This window comes from Clytia hemisphaerica, unplaced genomic scaffold (genome assembly GCF_902728285.1).
Source record: "Clytia hemisphaerica strain Z4C2 unplaced genomic scaffold, Clytia hemisphaerica genome assembly, whole genome shotgun sequence".
Classification (NCBI taxonomy): Eukaryota; Metazoa; Cnidaria; class Hydrozoa; order Leptothecata; family Clytiidae; genus Clytia; species Clytia hemisphaerica.
In genome coordinates, this window is record NW_027104018.1 from 197,317 (window position 1) to 219,472 (window position 22,156).

Here is a 22,156-nt window from a genome sequence, read left to right on the forward strand (position 1 = left end):
ACAGTAATTGGGCTCTTTTTATCGTTCTACTTACTAGATTCTAAACATCTTTCGAGGGGGCTTATCTTAAATGAAAGGGGTGAGATTTAGTTAGGATTTAGAGGAAGTCCATCAGCTAGTAATAAAAATTCGTCAAAAATACTGGAACTACAAAATGGACTTTTTCTTAAAGTAATAATAGTGAAAATTGAAAATATTGAAATTAGATTGCTTCTTTTTATTTTAGCTTGAGAATGACCCTGTTCATATCTTGTCTGGTCACGTCATTAATCTTGCCAGTCTTCTCAATTCCTGGTATCCTGAAAATATTATCAAAACAGTAGGAGAAGAGACACTCTCTTTAAAAGACAACATTGAAAAAGTCCGTCAAATCACCAGTAATTTTGAAAAATTATATGGAAAAATTACGAGTGATAACTCGGCTTTAAAGACCGAGTTGAATCGAGTTAAAGAGGAGAACCTAAAAACGAATGGTGACTATGAGTTAAGATTGAAACAACTAAATGAAAGATACACGAGTTTACAGAATATGGATATTTCAGCTACGGAAGAGAAGTTGAAAGGACTTTACGATAAGTTGGTGATCACCGAGACTGAATTGACTGAGAGTAAAGTCAAGCTAGTGTCTTCTGCCAAAGAGAACGAGTTACTGCAAAATAAACTGGAAATATCGTTGAACACACAGAAAACATTGATAGAGGAGAAAGAACAGTTACGAGAACAGGTTGAGCAATGCAATGCTGAAATTGAGCGCACTAAGCATATTGAACATTGCAGCGAATCGACGAATAAGATATTGGAAGGTAAATTATCAGAATTACAGAAGGTTAACGGTGAATTGAAAACAAAGGAACGTGAATTGGGTAACCAAGTGGTGCAATTAGATTCTCAACTTAAAATAAGAGATAACGAGTTAGAATCGTTGAAAAGTGCTTTTGAACAATCCACTGGATTTGTTGTTGGATCATTCAAAGAGCTCAAAAACGAACTCAATAATCAACTGCTGGAGAAAAACAGCGATATTTCATCAATGTCCTCAAAGAACGACAACTTAATTGAAGAATCTAAATCTTTATCCAATCAGAATGGAGAATTACAAACCAGAATTGAAACATTAGAACAGAAAGTATTAGGAGAATCAAAGAAACGTGACGACTTGGAAAGTATTGTTCAGCTACAAAAACAGAATCTTGCTGTTGAGATGAAACACAAAAGTTATTTGAGTTCATGCATGCAAGAGATATGGAGTCAATTGGTCGAAAGTGATCACGTGGATGGGAAAACAACACAACAAGATCTTGTAAATATAATTTCAAATTTTGTCCTTAACTATGCATTCGGCTACCAAAACATAACGGAATAAGTTTTCTTTTCGAAGTCAATGCGTAGTTTCTGGAATCAATTTTTAAAAGAACACGAGGCTAAAATTCATACAAAGATATTGCTTTATTTAAGCCCCTTTTAGCATAGTTTAAGAAAGGCATAATAGCATTTAGGCCTAATTACTTTGAAAAAGAAAACAGCTGTGGCTCAGAGCCACAGAGTCTATTTACTTATTGAACTCTAAATATTTTCAATCCATAGGACTACAACGCTATGACGCTGAAGCAAGAAAGTTTTGTCCAGGTAAAACACAATTTTTTTGTTTTTAATCATAATTTGAATATTCAACGGTTGATACAAGTAAATAAGATTTCATCAAATTTCTCTGCAATTTTTAATCGGATTTAAAAGATGTTTAATTTTGGTCGTGGAGTAAAATTGACGATCCTTAAAGATATGATTTTTCTTTATCCGACGAAGAACAATAAACCGGATATTCAGTGAAAATTTCAGAGCTCTACTCCTTCCCAATTGGGCATTATTCCTATCCCGATTTTGCTGGATCTCACGCGGGATATGGCGGGATTTTTTAGGGATGACATCTTAAAGGAATGGTTCGGTAAAAATTTCATTTTTTTATTATCTGTCCTATCGGCTTCTCCTTTTAAAAAGACACACAGAGATATAAACTTTTAAACTAATTAATTATTCGTTTCCTTTAAAACGCCACTCACTTTTGTATGCCTTTTAAACGAGACCTTTTGCTTACGTCACAGAGGCTGTTAAAAACTGTAGCTGTGTTTACTGAAGTGAATTATAAACCTTTTTCTGAGTAGAAAAGTGGTTATTTCTGCTAGAAACTGAAGTAAGGAGTGGTTAATTATGATAAATTTGTACTATAATCTTTTTGAATAATTGGGTAAATTTATTCTAACTCGGAAAGCGATATATTCAAGCTACGAAGAATATGATGTGGAAACGAGGCAGATTCTGAGTGAGAGAATGATTCTGAGAGAGAGAGGATGGAGGCCGATAAAGTAAGTAAGAGAGATATGGATCCCCTCATTAACAAGCTGAAGAAATTTAATCCCTATCTCTATGAGCCTGAACGAGAAGTATCGAGTGACACTTCTTCATCCGAAGACAAAAGTGACTATGAAACTTGTTCTAAAGGTAGAAGTGGGAGTTTAGATTGGTGTGAGTCTGAGTGCTGCCAAAACAAAACAAGAGAAATTGATTGTTTCAATGAAAAATTTGATCAGGGAGATTTTCAGTGCATTATTGATAGGCAACAATTCCCAAAAATGTGCCTTGACGAGGACATTTTGGGGAATGTGCTGACTGGGCTTCAGGAGACAAAAAGAGATCATTTGGAAGAGATACCGTCGAATAGATCCCTAAGATACGCAGCATACAGGCACTGTTCATAGTGGGTTTTCAAGAGATTGAGAAAAAACAATCGCTGAGTTCTCCCATCATGCCATCGTGTGTGCTTTCAAGACGCGAAGTACGTACCCCAACCCTGAAGGATAAAGGAAGGTGAAAAAAAAACTAGGGTGAATCATTTTTTTTGATTGATGGGTCTGTCAATTCATTCGTTAGTGCAGTGCATTAATAAGTTCATTTTCCAGTTCGCATTGGATTAACATCCCAAGTTTCAGTATCATCGATTCCGTTTGGGTTTACTATTTATTGAATATTTACACTGAAAGCTTTGTACTAATTGATGATGTTGGATGGGTCCTTCAGGGACCTGACACGTTTAGCCTTTTATTGTGCTCTCCTTTCATTCGACTTTCTTTTAGTTGGTTGTTTGTCTTTGTTGTGATCGAACAAGTTTGGGATAGCGTCTTCCTTCAGTAGTCTATGCGATGCAAGTCCTAGGATGAGTTTGCCCTAAAAAATAAACCAGCTTTTGGTGGAGTTTTTTCGCTTTGTATTTTGCAACCACCTTCTCTTGAGTGTTTCGTCCTTAGGTCGCTTGTGCAAAGATACCTTCACTCTTCCTGTTACGTGAGTTGTTAGTACAGTTCACTGCTCCAAGGCATGGTGACACCCCTTCTCACACGATGGGATTTTCAACCAGTGGGGATGGAAAAATAACGGACTTAAACTCGATGAGGATTGATATTTCCATAGTTTTTATGGCTGGGGATTTCAATTCTTTTGTTTTCAAGTCAGAAAATTCAGTGGGAATTGGAAAAATAGCATAACATTTTGCAGCAAGGATTGGTTTATTTGATGATTTGATTATCTCAAAGAATTCTTTGATTATCTTCAGTGTGGAAAAAAATTGAGAGATGATTTTCCACTGGGGACGATATTCTGGCCAATTTTTCCAGTGGGAAGGGGTCCCAGCACAGTGGGCCCAGAGGTGGAAATAGGGAAAAAACGAAAGTTAAAATTTTGCTTTAATAATATGATTTATGGAATCTTGAATAAATTTCTGATAAGATGCCAAAGTTTCAAGTCTGTATCTGATCTGTAACTCAAGTTATGTGGCTCCAAAGTTGACTGAAAACCACATTTTGATGAAAAATCAAAAAAAGTGAAAAATGCATATTTTTGAAGATTCTGATCTAAATTCAGCTTGTAAATCAGTTCTTTTGTGTGATAACCTTTAGAGACATTATATTCTAAAGGGAAATTGCTTAAAAGTAAGTATAAATATCCAAGAACGAACGAGAAAAAATTCAAATTTCAGTCAAAATTCTCATCACGAAAATGCTTAAGGTAACCACAAATGTCCAAATATCTCAAAAACCGCTAAGTGTCACATATCACAATATATGTTTTGAAAACTACAAACACTAACCTTTCCAAAAATGCTGGAGTTTCGATGTGACACTTAGCGGTTTAAAAGTTCAAATTTTGCCTGCATTTTCCAAGCTACAAATCTCAATTTTCATGAAAAATCTCAAAAGAAAGTCAAAATTTGAAGTTTACTATTTTCTAACTCATGTAATGTGACCCTAGAGCTCTACTAATGCTTTAATAATACAAACAATGTAAGAAATACTATCTTGTTGTTCTCCCACTCCCTATTTCCAAACTTTTGTCCTCTGGGCCCAGTGTGCCCAGTGGGTCTGTGAGAAGGGGGTGTATGGTGGGAAGAAAAGTAAATATCACGTGTTTGAATCCTACATCAACTTCACTTGTCCAAACTAACTATAAAATTGAAATAAAACTAACTCAATCTCGTATGAAATATGTACACTTTTGCGTTTCTCTTTTTTCTCAATTTTCTCTGAACAGCCTCCGTGACGTCACATACACAAAGTTGCTTTTTAAAAAGGGGCTTTCTGTAAACAAAAGAATTTAACTACATTAAATAAAAATCATTTTTCTAGTCAAATCAAGTATCCCTGATTCATTAAAACCAATAAAATTAAAAAATGAGGAGTCAAATTTTTACCGAACCATACCTTTAAACAAAAATGGGTTCTCTTTTAAGAAACTGGACAACACTTATTACAAAAATTAAATTTGGAATTCCCCAATTTTTTAACATTACTCTAAAGTTAGTATCTATGAAGTAACTATAAAGTAAGTATCGCAGTATCTATGCAATTTTGATTGTTTCCTTTTCTCTTTCCAGAAATTAAAATCTTTACAATCTGATCACGAGAATATTTCAAATTTGATGAAATCAAAGAACGATGATATGACTCATCTACAAGAAGAATTACAAAAGAAAGACACCTCGTGTAATGAATTCGAAATTCAAGTGAAAGAACTTCAAAATGAAATTGCAGAACTTCAAAAGGTAAAATAATGTAGTGTTTTTTATATTGCTAACAAAAGCTTTGATTGAGACTCAAATTTGCTCAAAACTTCGTTTTCGAATGAAGCGACCAATCACTGGCATTTCACACATTTGTGTTTCCCAGTATTGGACTTTTCCAGAAAAACCGTGCACAGGGGAGGAGGAGTCCATTTCCGTTCCAAGGGGGTATGGTTTGAAATGCAGTGAAATTCCATAGCAGTAGAAAAAAATCCGTCAAAAATGAGCGGAATTCCATGGGGGTAATGAATAAAAATCTGTAAAAATTCGGAATTCCAGAGGGGTATGTATGATCCTAAAATTGCCTGGAATTCCAAGGGGGTAGTTCACAAAAGGTTGGAGCTCCTCAACAGGGGGTGTACGGTTTTTTTCTGGAAAAGCCCATTTTAATGGTAAACAACTTTGGTGAACAAATACCAGTGATTCTAAACGTTAACTATGTCTACTGATGTTGAAGTATCTCAACACCATCATTCTGGAGTTTTATTTCTTGTATTTTGCAGAATATTACAGAACTCAACAACCAGCTTACGAACTTGAAGAATGATATGGAAAGTAGTCAAAATGAACAAGTATCGACGCTCTCAAGTGAACTCACTCAACTGACGGAAGAAATTGAACTGAAATCTCAAAAATATGAAGAGTATGTTATTTAAACTCTTGATCTTAGAGTTAGTTCATGTAATGTTCCCAGCTCACCCAAATAGAGACTTATAAGCATGCGTAATTTGCCGTTCTTTTAAACCACAAACAGTCAATTCCCGTGATAAACTAAGAGGGATGAATCTAGTGGTAGAAGGGGTGGTACAGTCACTTTTGGTCGGGGTTGTGGACGGCGAAATATGAAATTTGTCGTTCTTTTTAAATGGCCTGGAAATATTAGATGAACAGTCTCCTTAGGTCTTTCTTATATAATCTCTGAACGAGATGAAGTTTTTACAAGCTGTTGTTATTTGATTTGGTTAATCGTTAACCAGTAATAAAAACCCAGTAATAAAAACAATTTTGTTAGTTCTTCTAAAGAACGCGTCATCTCCATTACTTCATATGACCAATTATTAAAGTACCTAATAAAAACTCCAGATCATCAGCTGAATCTCCTTGAAGTATGCTCAAGTCCTCAATATTTAAATTGCAAACGATCAATGGATTTATTAAAAAAAAGATTTAATGATTCTTTTAAGTTAAGTATATTTTCCATTCGATTCCATGTAGATTTTATTTATCCAAGTATCTATTTCACAATATCTTTACGGAATATAAGTGATAGTTCCTATGAACTATCTGCTTTTTGCATTACCATGAACACATCTAGAATGAGATATTTTTTGCAGACCCAATCCCCAAAAGCTCAGTAAAATAAGCCTTGTTCAAGACTTTCAAGTTCATAACTTAATAAGAGGCAAATGATCAAAAAGGCCCAAAAATGGTTTCAATCTAAGTCATGTTGTAATAAAATAGCCAGAAAATTAAAGTTATTATTCAAAATACATTTCGACAACAATTTTTCAGCATAAGCTTTTCGTTTTATTAAAAACATCATCAGTATATCTTGTATATCAGTACATTATCTTGTATATGCACTGATGATGTTTTTTAATAAAACGAAAAGCTTATGCTGAAAAATTTTTGTCGAAATGTTTTTTGAATAATAACCTAAATCTAAGTCATGTTTACACACTTTTTTTTAGTTTGGAGAAACGATTTGTTGAATTGGAGATGGAAATGTTAAAGATCAAACCAGCCTTTGAAGAACTATCTTCTGAAAAAGAAAACGTCTTGAAGGTATGAATATTTCTTATTTCTAATCGCATTGGTTATTGAACATCATCAATTTCTTTACGAGGTATCTATCCCTGGACAAGGAAAAGACTCATTAAAATTGCCACACTTAATATGGAGAGGGCTAGATCCGGGGGGGGGGGGTATTAGGTTTGCGGGATGACGGGTATGTGCCGCCCGAATTTTGGCGATCGGGCCCTTATAGGGACCAAAACGGACCCTTAGAGTGACTTAAATGTAGAAAAAAACGAATTTTTGTGAATTCTATGACCCTTATTATTGGGACTTTTTTATAAAAATTTAGGCTTTTGAAGGTCACGATATGGAGTTTGAGCTGTTTTTACAACCCTTAGGGGGACTGGAATTATATTATGTGATATTTACGACCTTTCGTGGGATTTGGAGATCCAGAAAAGGAACCCTTGAGGGCAGCACATACCCGTACCCTCCTTTTGCCTAGTTACCGGGGTGGTTTCACCTTGGGCTAGATTCTCGTTGTTAGTTTAAAATTTCCTACGAAGAAAACGACTCCACACGGGATTTCGCCGGCTCCAGAGATAAGAAATGAATTCCGTTCCCCGTCTTCTTCCATGTGGCTGAGCGCCTCGATAACAATAGAAATTCTACATCTAATCCATTGACACGAAATCTTCAAAAGTCAAATTTCAACTCTACTTATATTTGCTGTAGAAAACTTGAAATCACACTTCTATCCTTTGAAGCTACCCGCATAATTGGAAGTTAACTTAGCTTTAAAACTTGTTATTAATTTTGGGGATTTCTATATCTTTGGGAAAGATGGTGTTCGCGGTCCGCAGAGTAACTCCCTATACTATCGGGGCATTAAGCAGTGGAATAATTTTCCTTCAAAAGTAGTCAACTCATCCTCAGTTCAGGAATTTAAAGAGACACTTAGTGTAGCCTGGAAAGATAAAAAGTTTGAATATGATTGAAAGTGTCACTATTGTTGCATACCTGTCTATATTATAACAATGTAAATAATTAATCCAAAATGTATGAGCGATTCATAGAGGCTTATGTGTCCGCACGGTGGCCTGCGAATTTATAAAACTATATTATTTAAAGGAAAACGAAGAATTGAGTTCAACTGTCACCAACTTAACCAAAAAACTGGAGGAGATGCGAATTCAACACCAAGATGCATCATCTTCCTTAGAGGGTTTCAATGCCAAAGAGAATTCGTACCGGAACGAAATCAAAACGATCAAACAAGAAATGGAGAGTCTAGTCAATATCAAAAATCAAGAAATACAAAGTTTGAAGTTTGAAATGAGCAGTGCTGAGATGAAATATGAAACGGCGGCTAGTGTGAGTTTAGAAACTTTTTGATTATTTATCTTCATGGTAACCTTAAGTCTATTTTTCAAGAATTGAATTGAGAACACAACGCCACCTAAATCTACAAGGGAGATTTCATAATATGGCCTCAAAAGTTCAAAGTCAAGCAAAAATAAAAAAGATGTCGCCAAAGGCATGGACATCTTGGTTAGAAATATGTGGACTGAGGGCTAAAAATTTGGATTGAAAGAATTGTAATAATCGAGACTTGATTTTTTGAAGGCTTAAAAAATGGACTATCTTGAATTGATATGGTGATGAGGATATCATCCCTATAAATAAGCTGAAATTCAAATTCAAGAGGGACATTTAATTACATTATTTCGTTTGTTTCACCGTCACGCCTATCAAAATAATTTCTTCACCCTAAAGGCTTGGGGACACGAGAAGTTTTTTTCGCGTTGATACAATGCAACATGCTCATCCCACTATTATTATCCCAGTATTATGGGTGTTATGATAATACAATAATCGTAACGGGATATGATAATACAGTAATATGGTTGTTATATGATATTACAATAGTAACGAGATAATACCATTATAAACTATAATGTGTCCCTTCCATTATTTTTCGCTTATGTCTGAATTGGTCGTCTACCATGTCTAAGATGTTACACATGTTACTTTTCCAGGAAATGAGGAAACTAGAAGATGCGAAGAATGACCTCGAGAAACTAAACCGATCAAAAGACGAAAAGATCACAGAATTGGAATCGAACGTTTCCACGTGTTCTGCTACTTTCCGAACTGAAAAAGAAGCAGTCGAACGAGAATATGCATCACTTCAGAAAAAGGTATTCTTATAAATGCTTTTTGTTATAAGAACCAGTAAATCTTGATTCATGCTGGACTCTTCTTATTTTTTTGGAAATTTTCAGGCCTATTTCGTTCTTACGATGTTTTTGATACACTTAGTTTCTTTACTTAAAATCTCTATTAGAATCAGTACTGTCTTAGTAATTTCTGAAGTCTGGGACTCAGAATCTTCTAAGGTTTTGGCCAATTTTCAGCCTCGTGTGCATTACATTGAATTAAATTGTTGCTAACTTATCGGCCCTTTTAACGCCGGCCCTAATTTTACGCCGGCCCTTATTACGTCACAGCCTAATTTTGGGCTTACGCCAATTAGGGCTATAAATAACGCCAAAATTTGTAAAAATGGCTACTTATGCTTTAAATTAGTAAAAAATGACTAAAATTTGTACATTAAAATGTCATTTTTCAGTTTTTCAGTAGTAAACTGTTCAAAAATTCCATCGAAAATCACTGATTTTTAAATATATCAAATATTTCACTGAAGTTTTACATATGGAGTAAAACAATGGATAATTTTCGTCTTCGAATCATACCTAGAATTCTTTAAATTGAGAAATAATGATAAAAACTTTACGCCGCTTTTAGGTTAAAATTGAAAAATTTTGGCCCTTTTTACGCCGGCCTTTATTACGTCACGAGCCCAAAAATAACGCCAATAAGGGCCGGTGTAAAAAGGGCCTTTTTTTAAAAAAAGCCTGTAAATTCGAACTCGACGGGGTAAAACATTTTTTATTAAACGTTTTTATTTAGATTGGGTCACTTGAGGGTGCCCTCCCCCTTCCACCACGTTTACTGGGTTTGGAAAAGGGGGTTTTACGCTTCTAACTTTTAATAACAACAAACAATTCATATTTAAGAGGAAAGTGACTTTCAAAAAACCAACTTTCCTGTTCGAAAACGTAGGCAAAAACGACTTTGTGTACCGCGAATCACGGGAAAGCTGTATTACGGAAATCTCTTAAAAGAATTTACTATTAAAAACCACATATCGTACATAAAAAGGCGCATTATTTTTCTTCACCTGCCGTTGCTTTGGAAATATATAGTAGCTCTATCTAGTGTTTTATATAAGATACCTGTGACTAAAAAAAATTAATTTCTAACGTTAATCTATGCATAATATTTTTTCATAGTTCGATGCTGCGGAGGAGAAAATCAAAATCACTGAAAAAGAGATCACTTTCCTTAAAGTGCAAGTGGCTAAGATTGCCAAAGAGAAAGAAGAGGAGAGAGCTACCAGAATTAATACATTCAACAAGTTGAACAATGTGATTGAAGAGAAAAAGAAGATGGCGCTTGATTTTGAGGAAGAAAGAGATCAATTGATTTCTGATATGAAGGAATTGAAAGACCACTTAGTGAACATGACCAAGTTAGTACTCTTGGGTCCTTTAATTTTGAATATAGGCGAGACCAATTTAATTTGTTGTTCTACGGACAGATCGTTAGAAAAATATGGGTCGGTCGGTCGGCAAAATAAGAATAATTTTTTCATTTATCAGGGTTGGTAAGGTACCGAGAAAAAAGTATCTGGATCAAAAATTCACTTTGTTTTTTATCTTCGATGAAGATCATAATAAAATTTCAGTGTATGGAATGCATGTTCGAGTTATAGAGACTCCACTGTACAATACACCGTTTCGTATAAAAAGTCACCAAAGTTTCGAGTAAACAAACCATCCCATTGGCTAAAGGCAAAAACATAAACAAAAAATGTGCGGAGTATGAGGACAATGTGTTTTCTGTGCTCTTACTCTGGACATTTTTTTGTTTATGTTTTTGCTTTTAGCCAATGAGATGGTTTGTTTACTCGAAATTTTGGTGATTTTTTATACGAAGCAGCTAACCGTATAAAGGTATATTAGTGTCGCGATTTTAAGTACCTATGTTTTGTTTATTTACTTAGAGATAAACATGAGTTATGGCAAAAGAAAGATTCTTTGGAATTCGCCATTCGTCAAAAGAACGAAGAGAGATGGGTGGACGATAAAGAAGCAAAACAATGCTCATTATGTCTCACTGATTTCTCATTGGTCGTTAGAAAGGTATCTATTTTTTGTTTTGAAGCAAATTCAGTTTGACAGTGATGGAGTTTAGCTTTGCTACATAAAGTATCATCTGAATATTAGCTAAATTTCATTATTTTCACCCAACTTTTATAACGTGAATAAGTGTCCTTGCTTAAATAAGATTGGATGTAACTAGCCGATAGGTAGTCCAGAAGAATTTAAAAAATGAAGAGCCTCTTCTCAGCGGAGTCCCTATTCACGCCGCCACGCCAAATAAAACTTCTAATCGCACCGTTACCAATCACTCGACAACGCAAACCGCTTGGGAGCTCTTTTAAGGTTTCTGCCCAGCTGACACACAACGTTGTTTCAACGTTCATCTACGTTATATGGACGTTGTGAACGTTAAATAAACGTTGAAACAACGTTGTCTGGCAGCTGGGTGAAGAATGGACTACGGACGATTCGAGGAAACTTATCAATCGTTAAAAATCTCAATAAAGTAAATTCTCCTTTTAAATCTTAGTTCATTTCATGGAATTTCAAAACTATAGCTTTTATGGAAAATTATTTTCAAAAACTTTCAGTACATAAAAGCATAAAGATGTTTTTATTGAATTACTAAATATTAGCTTATATCATAAGACTCACAACGAAGCTCGGGTTGCCATGGTTTCCTATTGTTTCGTAAACAACATTTTTTATGCATAAATTATGCCATTTGGGTTTTTTTTTAGAGAGTGTTGCTTGCTTAACAGTAAAATCTAGCGGGTTTTCCTAAGTAATCAAATAGCAAATAATATGTTCATCTGTCAAGGGTTTCCTCTGTTTTCACTGGGAAGTTTTCACTGACTACAAGAGGAGATATTCATACTTGAAAATAACACTTCAGTTTTCGAGGTATTTCGTATTCTCCAGCACATATCTTCTTAACTACAAAGGGCTACAAAAAGGCTATAGAATATATTGTTAATGATAAAAGGTAGCTTCCCTACAAGTTTTAATGTTTAGCCATTTGGCTATACAAAGTTACAGTATTTTTCGTCAGTAATTTTTTTCTTTATTTTTTTTGCATAATTAGTGATATTTTGTGAATGCAACTTTTTTTATCAATCAATCTAGCGGGCTTGTAGCCTTTTTTGTTAACATGGAAATTAAGTAAGTAATTGGGAGGTTTTAATCCATAAAATTAAATGTTCTGAATACACTTAATTGACATAAAATTGCAATATGAATCAATGAGTTACGGGTAAAACCAAGTAAAACCATCGAGAACAAACTTAAAACTTTTGCTTCATAAATTCAATTTTGCAAGAGTTTTTTGGAAGTTTTCTATATGTTATGCTTCCTGATTTTTACCATAAATCGACAAAAAGCCTTCTGTCTGACTGAAATATTTCTCTACAAACACAAAAATAACAAATTCCTGGAAGAAAATTTATTCATACTTTCACGCATAATTATCTCCCCTTTCGCAGAACAAAAGGTATGGTTACGTCACATTTCTTATCAATCAAAATTTTAACGAAAGAGAAAGAATTTCTTTATGAATGTAGTTCAACATGTACGGCTAGAACAAAAGAAAATAGCCATAGTGAGTCTTTGTATGCTTCTATAGATCTTGCTTCATTTCTCGGAATTTTGAAATAAATGTTTTCAGAACTAGCTAGAAAGATTGTTAGTTGGTTAATGTGAAGGTTCGTCGATTTAAAAATTCATTAATGAAAATTTAGTATTTTTTAATGTTTGACAAACAAAACATTAGTATTTTTTTAAGGTTTACAATCACATGATTAGAATCAAATTACGAGTTTACAACTTCTGTACTTTTCCATTGCACAATTTTGTATTTGACTTTGTTTCCATTACATGATATAGATAACATTAAATTTACAGGAGCGATAGGTTGACTTTACTGTTGGAAGATTTTTCTTAAAGTACAATGTTTTTGAACCTTAGAAATGAAAGGCGCTGTGGCAAACTGAATCTCTATCTACTTGGTTTAATGATAAGCTTACCTTTTCTTATGTTGCTTTTTGTGATTTTTACTGGCTTGGGTAATAAAGGAACTGAAACTGCGACAGTAGTTTACAATGGCACAAATACATCGTCAATGTGGAACATTCTATTAAGAAATGCTTCAGAAAATGACTCATTGAACACCACTAGATCACTAAACGATTCAGAAGATTCAAGTTCACAAATGGATGAACAGCCTTCCATTATTATTGTTATTCTTATTTTATTTTGGTTCAGTCTCACAATTCTCGGTGTTTTTCTAGTGATGTATCTTGTTTGTGGAAATACATATGTCTTATGTAGATACATTTCAAAAAGATATGTAACTCAAGAAACCAAACAAAGGATACTACCCTGCATTCAGAGTAAACCTTTAGTAAGTGTAATGAAAGAACTTTACCATTGCATTGTTGAAAGCGTTGATCGTTTGGTCATTGAAAACGATACAATAGATCTGCTACTTAAATGTTTGGATCTTGCTAGCTTCTCAGACAGCATCGCGATGTTTACGGTTGGCAGCGTGGCTGAACAATTTAGCTTACCTTACTACCCTGGGCTTGGTATATTTCATCATGGAGATATTTCAGATTTTGACTTAATGATGAGTCCAAAGGAAGAATCAGTTGCTTTTGAATCTGGTCAAGGTACAAAATATCGAGTTGTAAGTTTCGCAGCAAATCTTCCAAAGGGATTTGTTTACCTTTATGAAGAGAACGAAATACTTTCCGCCAAAAGCAAGAGGGATGACTTAGAAGATATTGTATTGAACATTCCTTTAAAGATTTTTTACAAGGATAACTGGTTGAGTTCCCTCCTGTGCACCAGTGCTTCGGCTTGTTATTACACACCAGGCAATTGCTGTTCAAATGATCGAATCACGGTCAAAATTAATGGCCCAGCAATAGCAGTCTTTAGTCGAGCGTTTAGCTCGTACAACCTTTATTATGATATTACACTTTCTATCCATTGTATTGATTGGCCAAGCCAGATTTCGGATTGGGAACACCGACCTAAAAAATGGCCCAGTAACGAAGACGTGAAAAGAATTATGACATACGGGTGTCATCTTGTTCCAAAATCTCCTGAAAATGGCGATGAAAAAGCGTGGAGAATTTCGTTCTCTAAAAACGAAGTTGAACTTTCCAAGCTGATTCCTCCTGTCGCGAGGATGTGTTTTATAACAATCAAATCTATACGTAAAAATGATTATTACTTGTCAAAAATATCAAGTTATTCACTGAAAACCATATTTTTGAATACGTTAGAAAAGACAGCTCCAAATCAATGGTTCTCCTGGGACGATGAAAATATTTCTACATGTTTTGATTTGTTATTAAACGAAGTTATAAGAACATTTGAGACAAAAGAGTGTCAACATTTCTGGATTTCAGACATCAATTTATTGACATGTGATGGTTCTACTGGTATGTTTTCAAAGAAAGACGACACATTCTGCGCAAAGATTTTTCCACATTTCCAAAAATCAAATGAATATTATATTGTGCAAATTTTGAAAGTGTTACGACGTGTCAAGGAGAACCCACACTTATACGTTCAACCTTTCCCCAAGAATTTCCTGAAACGTTTTCCGAAGATTATTGAAACTGAAAATCAAGATAATGACTTTATTAGTAGTGAGTCAGTCGAATTGATAAATGTAGCATAATTTCTTTCTCGCTCCCATTAAAAATCCCTACAATAGGTAGGACCTCGACAAACTTTTTCCGGTCAAAACAATTTGCAAAGAAACCATTGGAAAGAATTATTTTGATACTTTAAAGTGACGGTGGACGAAACAAAACCAGTCTTTTACCCCCTTGAAATTGTAAAATAACTTTTTACCACCTGGAAAAATGGAAAAAAAAACTCTTTTAGAATTTAGACCCCCTGGAAATTATTCTCGAGTTACCCTTTTGGAAATGTTCCTTTAACCCCTCCTCCTCTGTATGGTGGATATAAAATGGTATGGCCTAATGTATTTCTTTTATAAATAAGATTTTAAATATATTCTTACATTTTTTTTACCATCTAAGATTATAATTTTAAACGTGAATCTTTGAATGAAAGTTTCTTTTGTTTAACGCCCCTTCTCTTTGACCGCCCTTTTTAATGAGTGCCATCGGCTAAATTATCATTCTGTATTTGGTTTAAAATTTGTAATGACATTACTTGCAAAAATAGTCTAAGTAAAAAACTAATGTTGTCGCCAATTCGAATTTTTATTAATTGAATCTTTCTATAATTCGAACTAAAATTCTCCGTCGAAAGCCTTGTAAACTGCTTTCAGTATTTCGAACAAATTAGAGTCCCTGTTCGACTTTGAATTAGTGATAGTGCCCTGTACACCAATTCCATACAGTTTTTACCCAGGGTCTTCTTGAAATATAGTGAAGTTATATTCACTGAAAAAAATACAAACTAGCAACTAACCATGACAATCTGTAACAAAAACCCAATTTACATTTTGGAAGAAAGTGTACCGGTGTAAAAAAAAAATAATATTTTCATTTATAGCCTAACAGCAATGAGTTTTTTTGTGTCTGTAGAATAAGACAGTACAGTCTTTCCGAAAAAGAGGTGGAACCGATCTAAGGTTGGGAATGATTAAATGTGATGGTCCAGAAAAATGTTAATGTTATAAATCGTGTGACTTTGATCAGCTTTGGGTTCATGGAAATTTCGTATGTTTAAGTGGGAACATTGATTCAGTGCCGTAGGAAGCATTTTCATATTGGGGGGCTGAAGTTTAGTGACACCGCGAGGGCCAACCATGGTTTGGCCCGAGGGGGGAAATTTTGAAAATTTGAGCTTTAGATTGCTTAAAAATACACTCAAAACATGCACATAAACACAATTATGACAAATTAAAAAAGAAAAACTTAGCATTTTGCAAAATAACCATTTTTGAAAAAATTATTGGGGGGGCATAGCCCCCCCTTGCCCCCCCCAGTTGCTACGGCACTGTGATTTGACTAAAAAAATTACAGTTTTTCTAATTTGGCGCCGCACGCGAAACTCTTTGGTCTAAGACAGCTAAAACAGCTATAAATTAACCTTTAAAAGGTCAGCGTTTTAGAAAAGCTGAACAAGTTATTTTGCATTTCAGTCTGGCATTATGCTTATTTTTTACCGAATTTGAGCCTAAGTATGCTTATAATCTTTATGCTTAAAAAAAGAGTGTTAAAACTTTCTTCAAAATCTTCTCATCTTATTGTGAGGTAACTAGCTGATAGGTAGTCCGAAAGGTAGTTTTGAAATATGAAGAGCCCCCAGCGCAGTCCCTGATCCCACCCCCGCCATCACGCCCTCCGCTGGGGGACTCTTATGAGGTTTCTGAATGATGGACCACGGTACAATTCTAGGAAACTTATCAGTCGTTAAGAATCTCAATAATGTAAATTCTCCTTTTACTTCTTGGTCCATTTTATGGAATTTTTAAACTAGAGCTTGTGGAATTTTTTTTTCAAAGATTTTCAGTACATAAAAGCATGTAAGATGTTTTTTGGATTAAATCATATGGGTCTTTACTAAATATATAAACCTACTAACTGGATTTTTAGTTTGTTAATGGTTTCTGTGAAAACTCATCAATTTGAACATTCGCCATAGTTTCGACAAGACATGAACATTTTTTTAATGTTTACAATCACATGATTAGAATCAAATTGCGAGTTGACCACTTCTGTACTTATTTATTGCATCAATTTAAAGATTCCTCATAGTTTCGACAAGACATGAATAATTTTTTAATGTTTACAATCACATGATTAGAATCAAATTACGATTTGACCACTTCTGTACTTATTTATTGCATCAATTTAAAGATTCCCCATAGCTTCGACAAGACATGAATATTTTTTTAAGGTTTACAATCACATGATTAGAATCAAATTACGAGTTTACAACTTCTGTACTTTTTGATGGCATCAATTGTACTTATAACATCAAATTTATAACACCTATATATACCTATATAGCTTTGCTATTTGAAGATTTTTCTTGAAGTACAATGTCTCTTGACCTTAGAAATGAAAGACGCGTTGGCAAACAGTATTGTTGTCTATTGGTTATAATGGCAGTCTGTTTCACACTACCTGTTCTTATTGTGCTTTTTGCGATACTCACTGGCTTGGGTATTGAAGGAACTGAAACTGCGGCAGTAGTATACAATGGTACAAATACATCGTCAACGTGGAACATTCTATCAAGAAATGCTTCAGAAAATTACTCATTGAACACGTCTAGATCACTAAACGATTCAGAAGATTCAAATTCACAAATGGATAAGCTGTCTGTCTTTATTCTTTTGTTTGGGTCCATTCTCGCTCTTTTTCTATTGACGTATCTTTTTTGTGGAAATACACATGTCTTATGTAGATACATTTCAAAGAGATATGTATCTCAAGAAACCAAACAAAGGATACTACCCTGCATTCAAAGAAAACCTTTAGTAAGTGTAATGAATGAACTTTACCATTGCATTGTTGAAAGCGTTGATCGATTGGTTATTGAAAACGATACAGTAAATCTACTACTTAAATGTTTGGATCTTGCTAACTTCTCAGACAGCATTGCGATGGTTTCGGTTGGCAGTGTGGCTGAAAAATTTAGCTTACCTTACTACCCTGGAATTCGCATATTTCAACATGGAAATATTTCAGATTTTGACTTAATGATAAGTCCAAAGGAAGAATCAGCTGCTTTTGAATCTGATCAAGGTACAAAATATCGAGTTGTAAGTTTTGCTGCAAACCTTCCGAAAGGGTTTATTTACCTTTATGAAGGGAACGAAATACTTTCTGCAAAAAGCAAGAGGGAGAATTTAGAAGATATTATATTAAACATGCCTTCATGGAATTTTAACATAAATAAATTGTTGTTGCCATTTTGCACCTGTGCTTCGTTTGGTTATTACACACCAGACAATTGCTGTTCAAAGGATCAAATTACGGTCAAGATTAATGGCCCAGCAATAGCAGTCTTTAGTCGAGCGTTCAGCTCGTACAACTTTTATTATGATATCACACTTTCTATCCATTGTATTGATTGGCCAAGCCAGATTTCGGATTGGGAACACCGACCTAAAAAATGGCCCAGTAACGAAGACGTGAAAAAAATTATGACATACGGGTGTCATCTTGTTCCAAAATCTCCAGAAAATGGCGATGAAAATGCGTGGAGAATTTCGTTCTCTAAAAGCGAAGTTGAACTTTCCAAGCTGATTCCTCCTGTCGCCAGGATGTGTTTTATAACAATCAAATCTATACGTAAGAATGATTATTATTTATCCAAAATACCGAGCTATTCACTGAAAACCATATTTTTGAATACGTTAGAAAAGACAGCTCCAAATCAATGGTTCTCCTGGGACGATGAAAATATTTCTACATGTTTTGATTTGTTATTGAACGAAGTTATAAGAGCATTTGAGACAAAACAGTGTCAACATTTCTGGATTTCAGACATCAATTTGTTGACATGTGATGGTTCTACTGGTATGTTTTCAAAGAAAGACGACAAATTCTGCGCAAAGATTTTTCCATATTTCCAAAAATCAAATGAATATTATATTGAGCAAATTTTGAAAGTGTTACGACGTGTCAAGGAGAACCCACACTTATACGTTCAACCTTTCCCGAAGAATTTCCTGAAACGTTTTCCGAAGATTATTGAAACTGAAAATCAAGATAATGACTTTGTTAGTAGTGATTCAGTCGAATTGATAAATGTAGTATAATTTCTTCCCAGCTCCCATTAAAAATCCCTACAATAGGTAGGACCTGGAAAAACTTTTGTAAGGAATTCATTTGAAATAATTATTTTGGTACTTCATAGTGATGGTGGACGAAATAAAACCCAGTCTTTTACACCCTTGAAATTGTAAAATAACTTTTTACCACCTGGAAAAATGAAGAAAAAAAATACTCTTTTAGAATTTAGACCCCCTGGAAATTCTTCTCCAGTTACCCTTTTGGAAATGTTTGTTCAACCTATCCCCCCTCCTCTGTATGGATATAAAATGGTATAGCCTAATGTTTTTCTTTTATTAATAAGATTTTAAATATATTCTTACATTTTTTTAATCATCTTAATAAGATTTTAAATATATTCTTACACTTTTTTTAATCATCTAAAATTATAACTTTAAACGTGAATCTTTGAATGAAAGTTTCTTTTGTTTAACGACCCTACTCTTTTGCCGCCCTTTTTAATGGATGCCATCGGCTAAATAATCATTCTATACTTTATTTTACTTAAAATTCGAAATGGCATTTCTTGCAAAAAAAGTCTATTTTAAAAACTAATGTTGTTGCCAATTCGAACTTCTATTAATTGAATCTTTCTATAATTCGAACTAAAATTCTCTGTCGAAAGCCTTGTAGACTGCTTTTAGTATTTCGAACAAATTAGAGTTCCCGTTTGACTTCGAATTAGTGAGAGTATTCTGTACTCTTATTCCGTCCAGTTTACTCTCTCTAATTCGAACTCGAAGGGCTATTATCTGATTTGTTCGAATTATAAAAAGTGTTTTGTTCAGTTTTTCCTTGAAAAGGAATAATAGTAAGTTCGAATTATCAGAAAGATTCGAGTAACAGAATCTTGAATTAGGAAGATTTTATCGTATTTTATATCTTTCAAACGTGGACGCTATTGGGACACCATTTAGGTTCCACGAATTGAAAACCAAGTTGATTGCGTTTCTTCCGTTCTGCGTTTCGTTCTGCCAATTTTTGTTGAACTATAACATGCATTCGATAATGATATTTTCGAATCAATCTTCTGAATTTGATGTCAGATATTTTTTGGTAATATCCAAAGATACGGTTTGCTCTGAAGTTATGTAGAGTTGTCAGGAAACTTGATAAAGGCTAAAAGAAAAAATTGCAAATCCACAGGTTGCAAATATAAAGTTTGAAGTCAAATCACGCTTTTACTCGAAATTTTTATGTGTTTGTTACACGATCTTTATTTCTGATTGGTTCGAATTTATTAATAATAATAAAGTAATTAGATTTGAGTTGGAAACCAAGTAAACAATGTGAATAAAATCACGTGAACTTTTTTCGAGTAATCACATGTTTTGACTGCACTGCTATAATTTTGCAGCCCGTGTATTATAAAGTGGAGTCTCCATAACTCGAACACGCATGAGGAACACAGATTTGTTCGAACTATGGAAATTCTGAATTATGGAGATTGGTTTATAAGGCATCATTACCTGAATGGGCCAGATAACTTTTTCGAATAGGCCATTTCACAGTCGCAAAGCGTAATAGGTAATAAAAACCACTGCGCGCTTATGACGACTTACAATCGGTCCAAAGTTTTGAAACATTACACTCTTCTCGAGATGCATAAATTTATTGTTGTCCTCATTTTTAAACAGATTTCATTACTATGAAATTATACATTTAAACCAATTTAAATTCCCAAAAGGCAAACATTAACTCTAAAACAAAAGTACTTGAAATTCAAAATGTCTCACGAAGTGTAAACAACACAATTATTCTTGTGAATATGTATTTTTATAGCAATGAAATCTGTTTGAAAACGAGGACAGCAATAAATTTATGCATCTCGAGATTTGAAGATTCTTGCTGCCGGAAGTCGTTACTAGAGCGCAACCAGTCCTGACTACCCATGCTTCATTTCGACTGTGAAATAGCATTTTAATGAGAGATTTGAGTAGTAGAGGTTCAAGTACTGGAGACTCCAGTGTATAATAGAAATTGTCAAATTATCATGAAAAAATTATTTCTTTTTTGCAGAGAGAAGAGAGGAGATTCATTATTATGTTATGTTATCCTCCAAAAGCTGATTGTTTAAAGTTCAATTTTTCAATTTTCTTTAACCAATGATCCCTAGGTACTTGGACTGGGCTTTTCCAAAAATAGTCCGTGCCCCCCTGTTGAGGATATCGGAATCCAGGAGGTTAACGATTTTTGTTAAAAAGTGGATATCTACAATATCTACAAGGGAGTGGATATCCATGGTGTAAAGTGTCTTTTCAAGTAAAAAATACGATATCCAGGGGTAAGCATCTTTATAAGAGAGGATATCCAGGGGGTTGAGCATATTTTTAAGAGTCGATATCTAATAAATCTAATAAAGTAGGATATCCAGGGGGTTCGATACTTTGCAAAATCAATATCCTCAACAGTGGGGGTAATTTTTTTTTTCTGAAAAAGCCCATTGAGGCCTGAATCAAGACTGAGGGTCAAATTTGGTGGTTAATTGACGTCGCACACCATTTTTTGGCAACTCAGAAAAATTCTTAGGTCTGAGAAGCTGAAAGTACTATTTTAGGACCAATTTCATATCATTTCAAAAATAATTCATGGTAAAACGCCATAGAGGTTTAATATTGCTTGTCTTGACAATTTACCGAGGGACCGCGATGCGGCAGTTAGATGGTTCACAAGTTTTCTACGTTCTATCAAAGAAATAAAATGGTGGAAAATTTACTTACCCCACTTAACTCATTATAATCGCCAATGCTTTCAAGGAAAGGAAATTGTTGGCCGTTTGTTCGTTCATATAATTTGGTTGGGTGTAAAGGGAGAAAATTGGGTTCAGCATAGTTGACAACAACGTGTAAGATATTGTACCATAAAAATCGTTTGATAAAAGTTGCCAGTTGTTTTGTTCGTTTGAAGCGAGATGGAAAACCGATCATCTATGGTTGGAAAGTGTAAAGATTAAATGGGAAATACACGTTGTTTTTCTATAACAGCATCCAAAATTTTTGAAGCCTTGGGATATTCTCCTAACTTTTTAGGTTCCAAGCCTAAAAATTTTCTTAAATTGCTCGTGTTTTTACCATTTCGAGACCATTTTTGCCGTGTTTTAACGTGTTTTGGATCAGGGGTGTCGGTACTAAAATCTTTTACATAAATGTCTACTGAAAGGGCTTTCGAGAATACCACCACCTCATTTTTGAGAATTGGTATTTTGGTACCCATTTACCAAAATTTTGGGAACATTTTGAAACTCTCAGGACTAGTTTTGCCTTCTTGGGACCATTTTCTCAAAACTGTTGATTTTTCTTGTACAAATGGAT

General features: G+C 34.3%; 1 protein-coding gene across 1 annotated transcript in view; it reads left to right on the forward strand.

The window, feature by feature from the left end:
* LOC136811383 (FYVE and coiled-coil domain-containing protein 1-like) overlaps window positions 1-22,156 on the forward strand; it is a 63,005-nt gene that overhangs the window by 17,330 nt on the left and 23,519 nt on the right. The window contains exons 7-15 of the mRNA XM_067067984.1: window positions 227-1,300; window positions 1,585-1,626; window positions 4,922-5,089; window positions 5,611-5,750; window positions 6,799-6,892; window positions 7,976-8,218; window positions 8,884-9,045; window positions 10,201-10,439; window positions 10,974-11,112. Coding sequence (XP_066924085.1) covers window positions 227-1,300; window positions 1,585-1,626; window positions 4,922-5,089; window positions 5,611-5,750; window positions 6,799-6,892; window positions 7,976-8,218; window positions 8,884-9,045; window positions 10,201-10,439; window positions 10,974-11,112 — 2,301 coding nt within the window. The remainder of the gene's footprint in view (window positions 1-226; window positions 1,301-1,584; window positions 1,627-4,921; window positions 5,090-5,610; window positions 5,751-6,798; window positions 6,893-7,975; window positions 8,219-8,883; window positions 9,046-10,200; window positions 10,440-10,973; window positions 11,113-22,156) is intronic.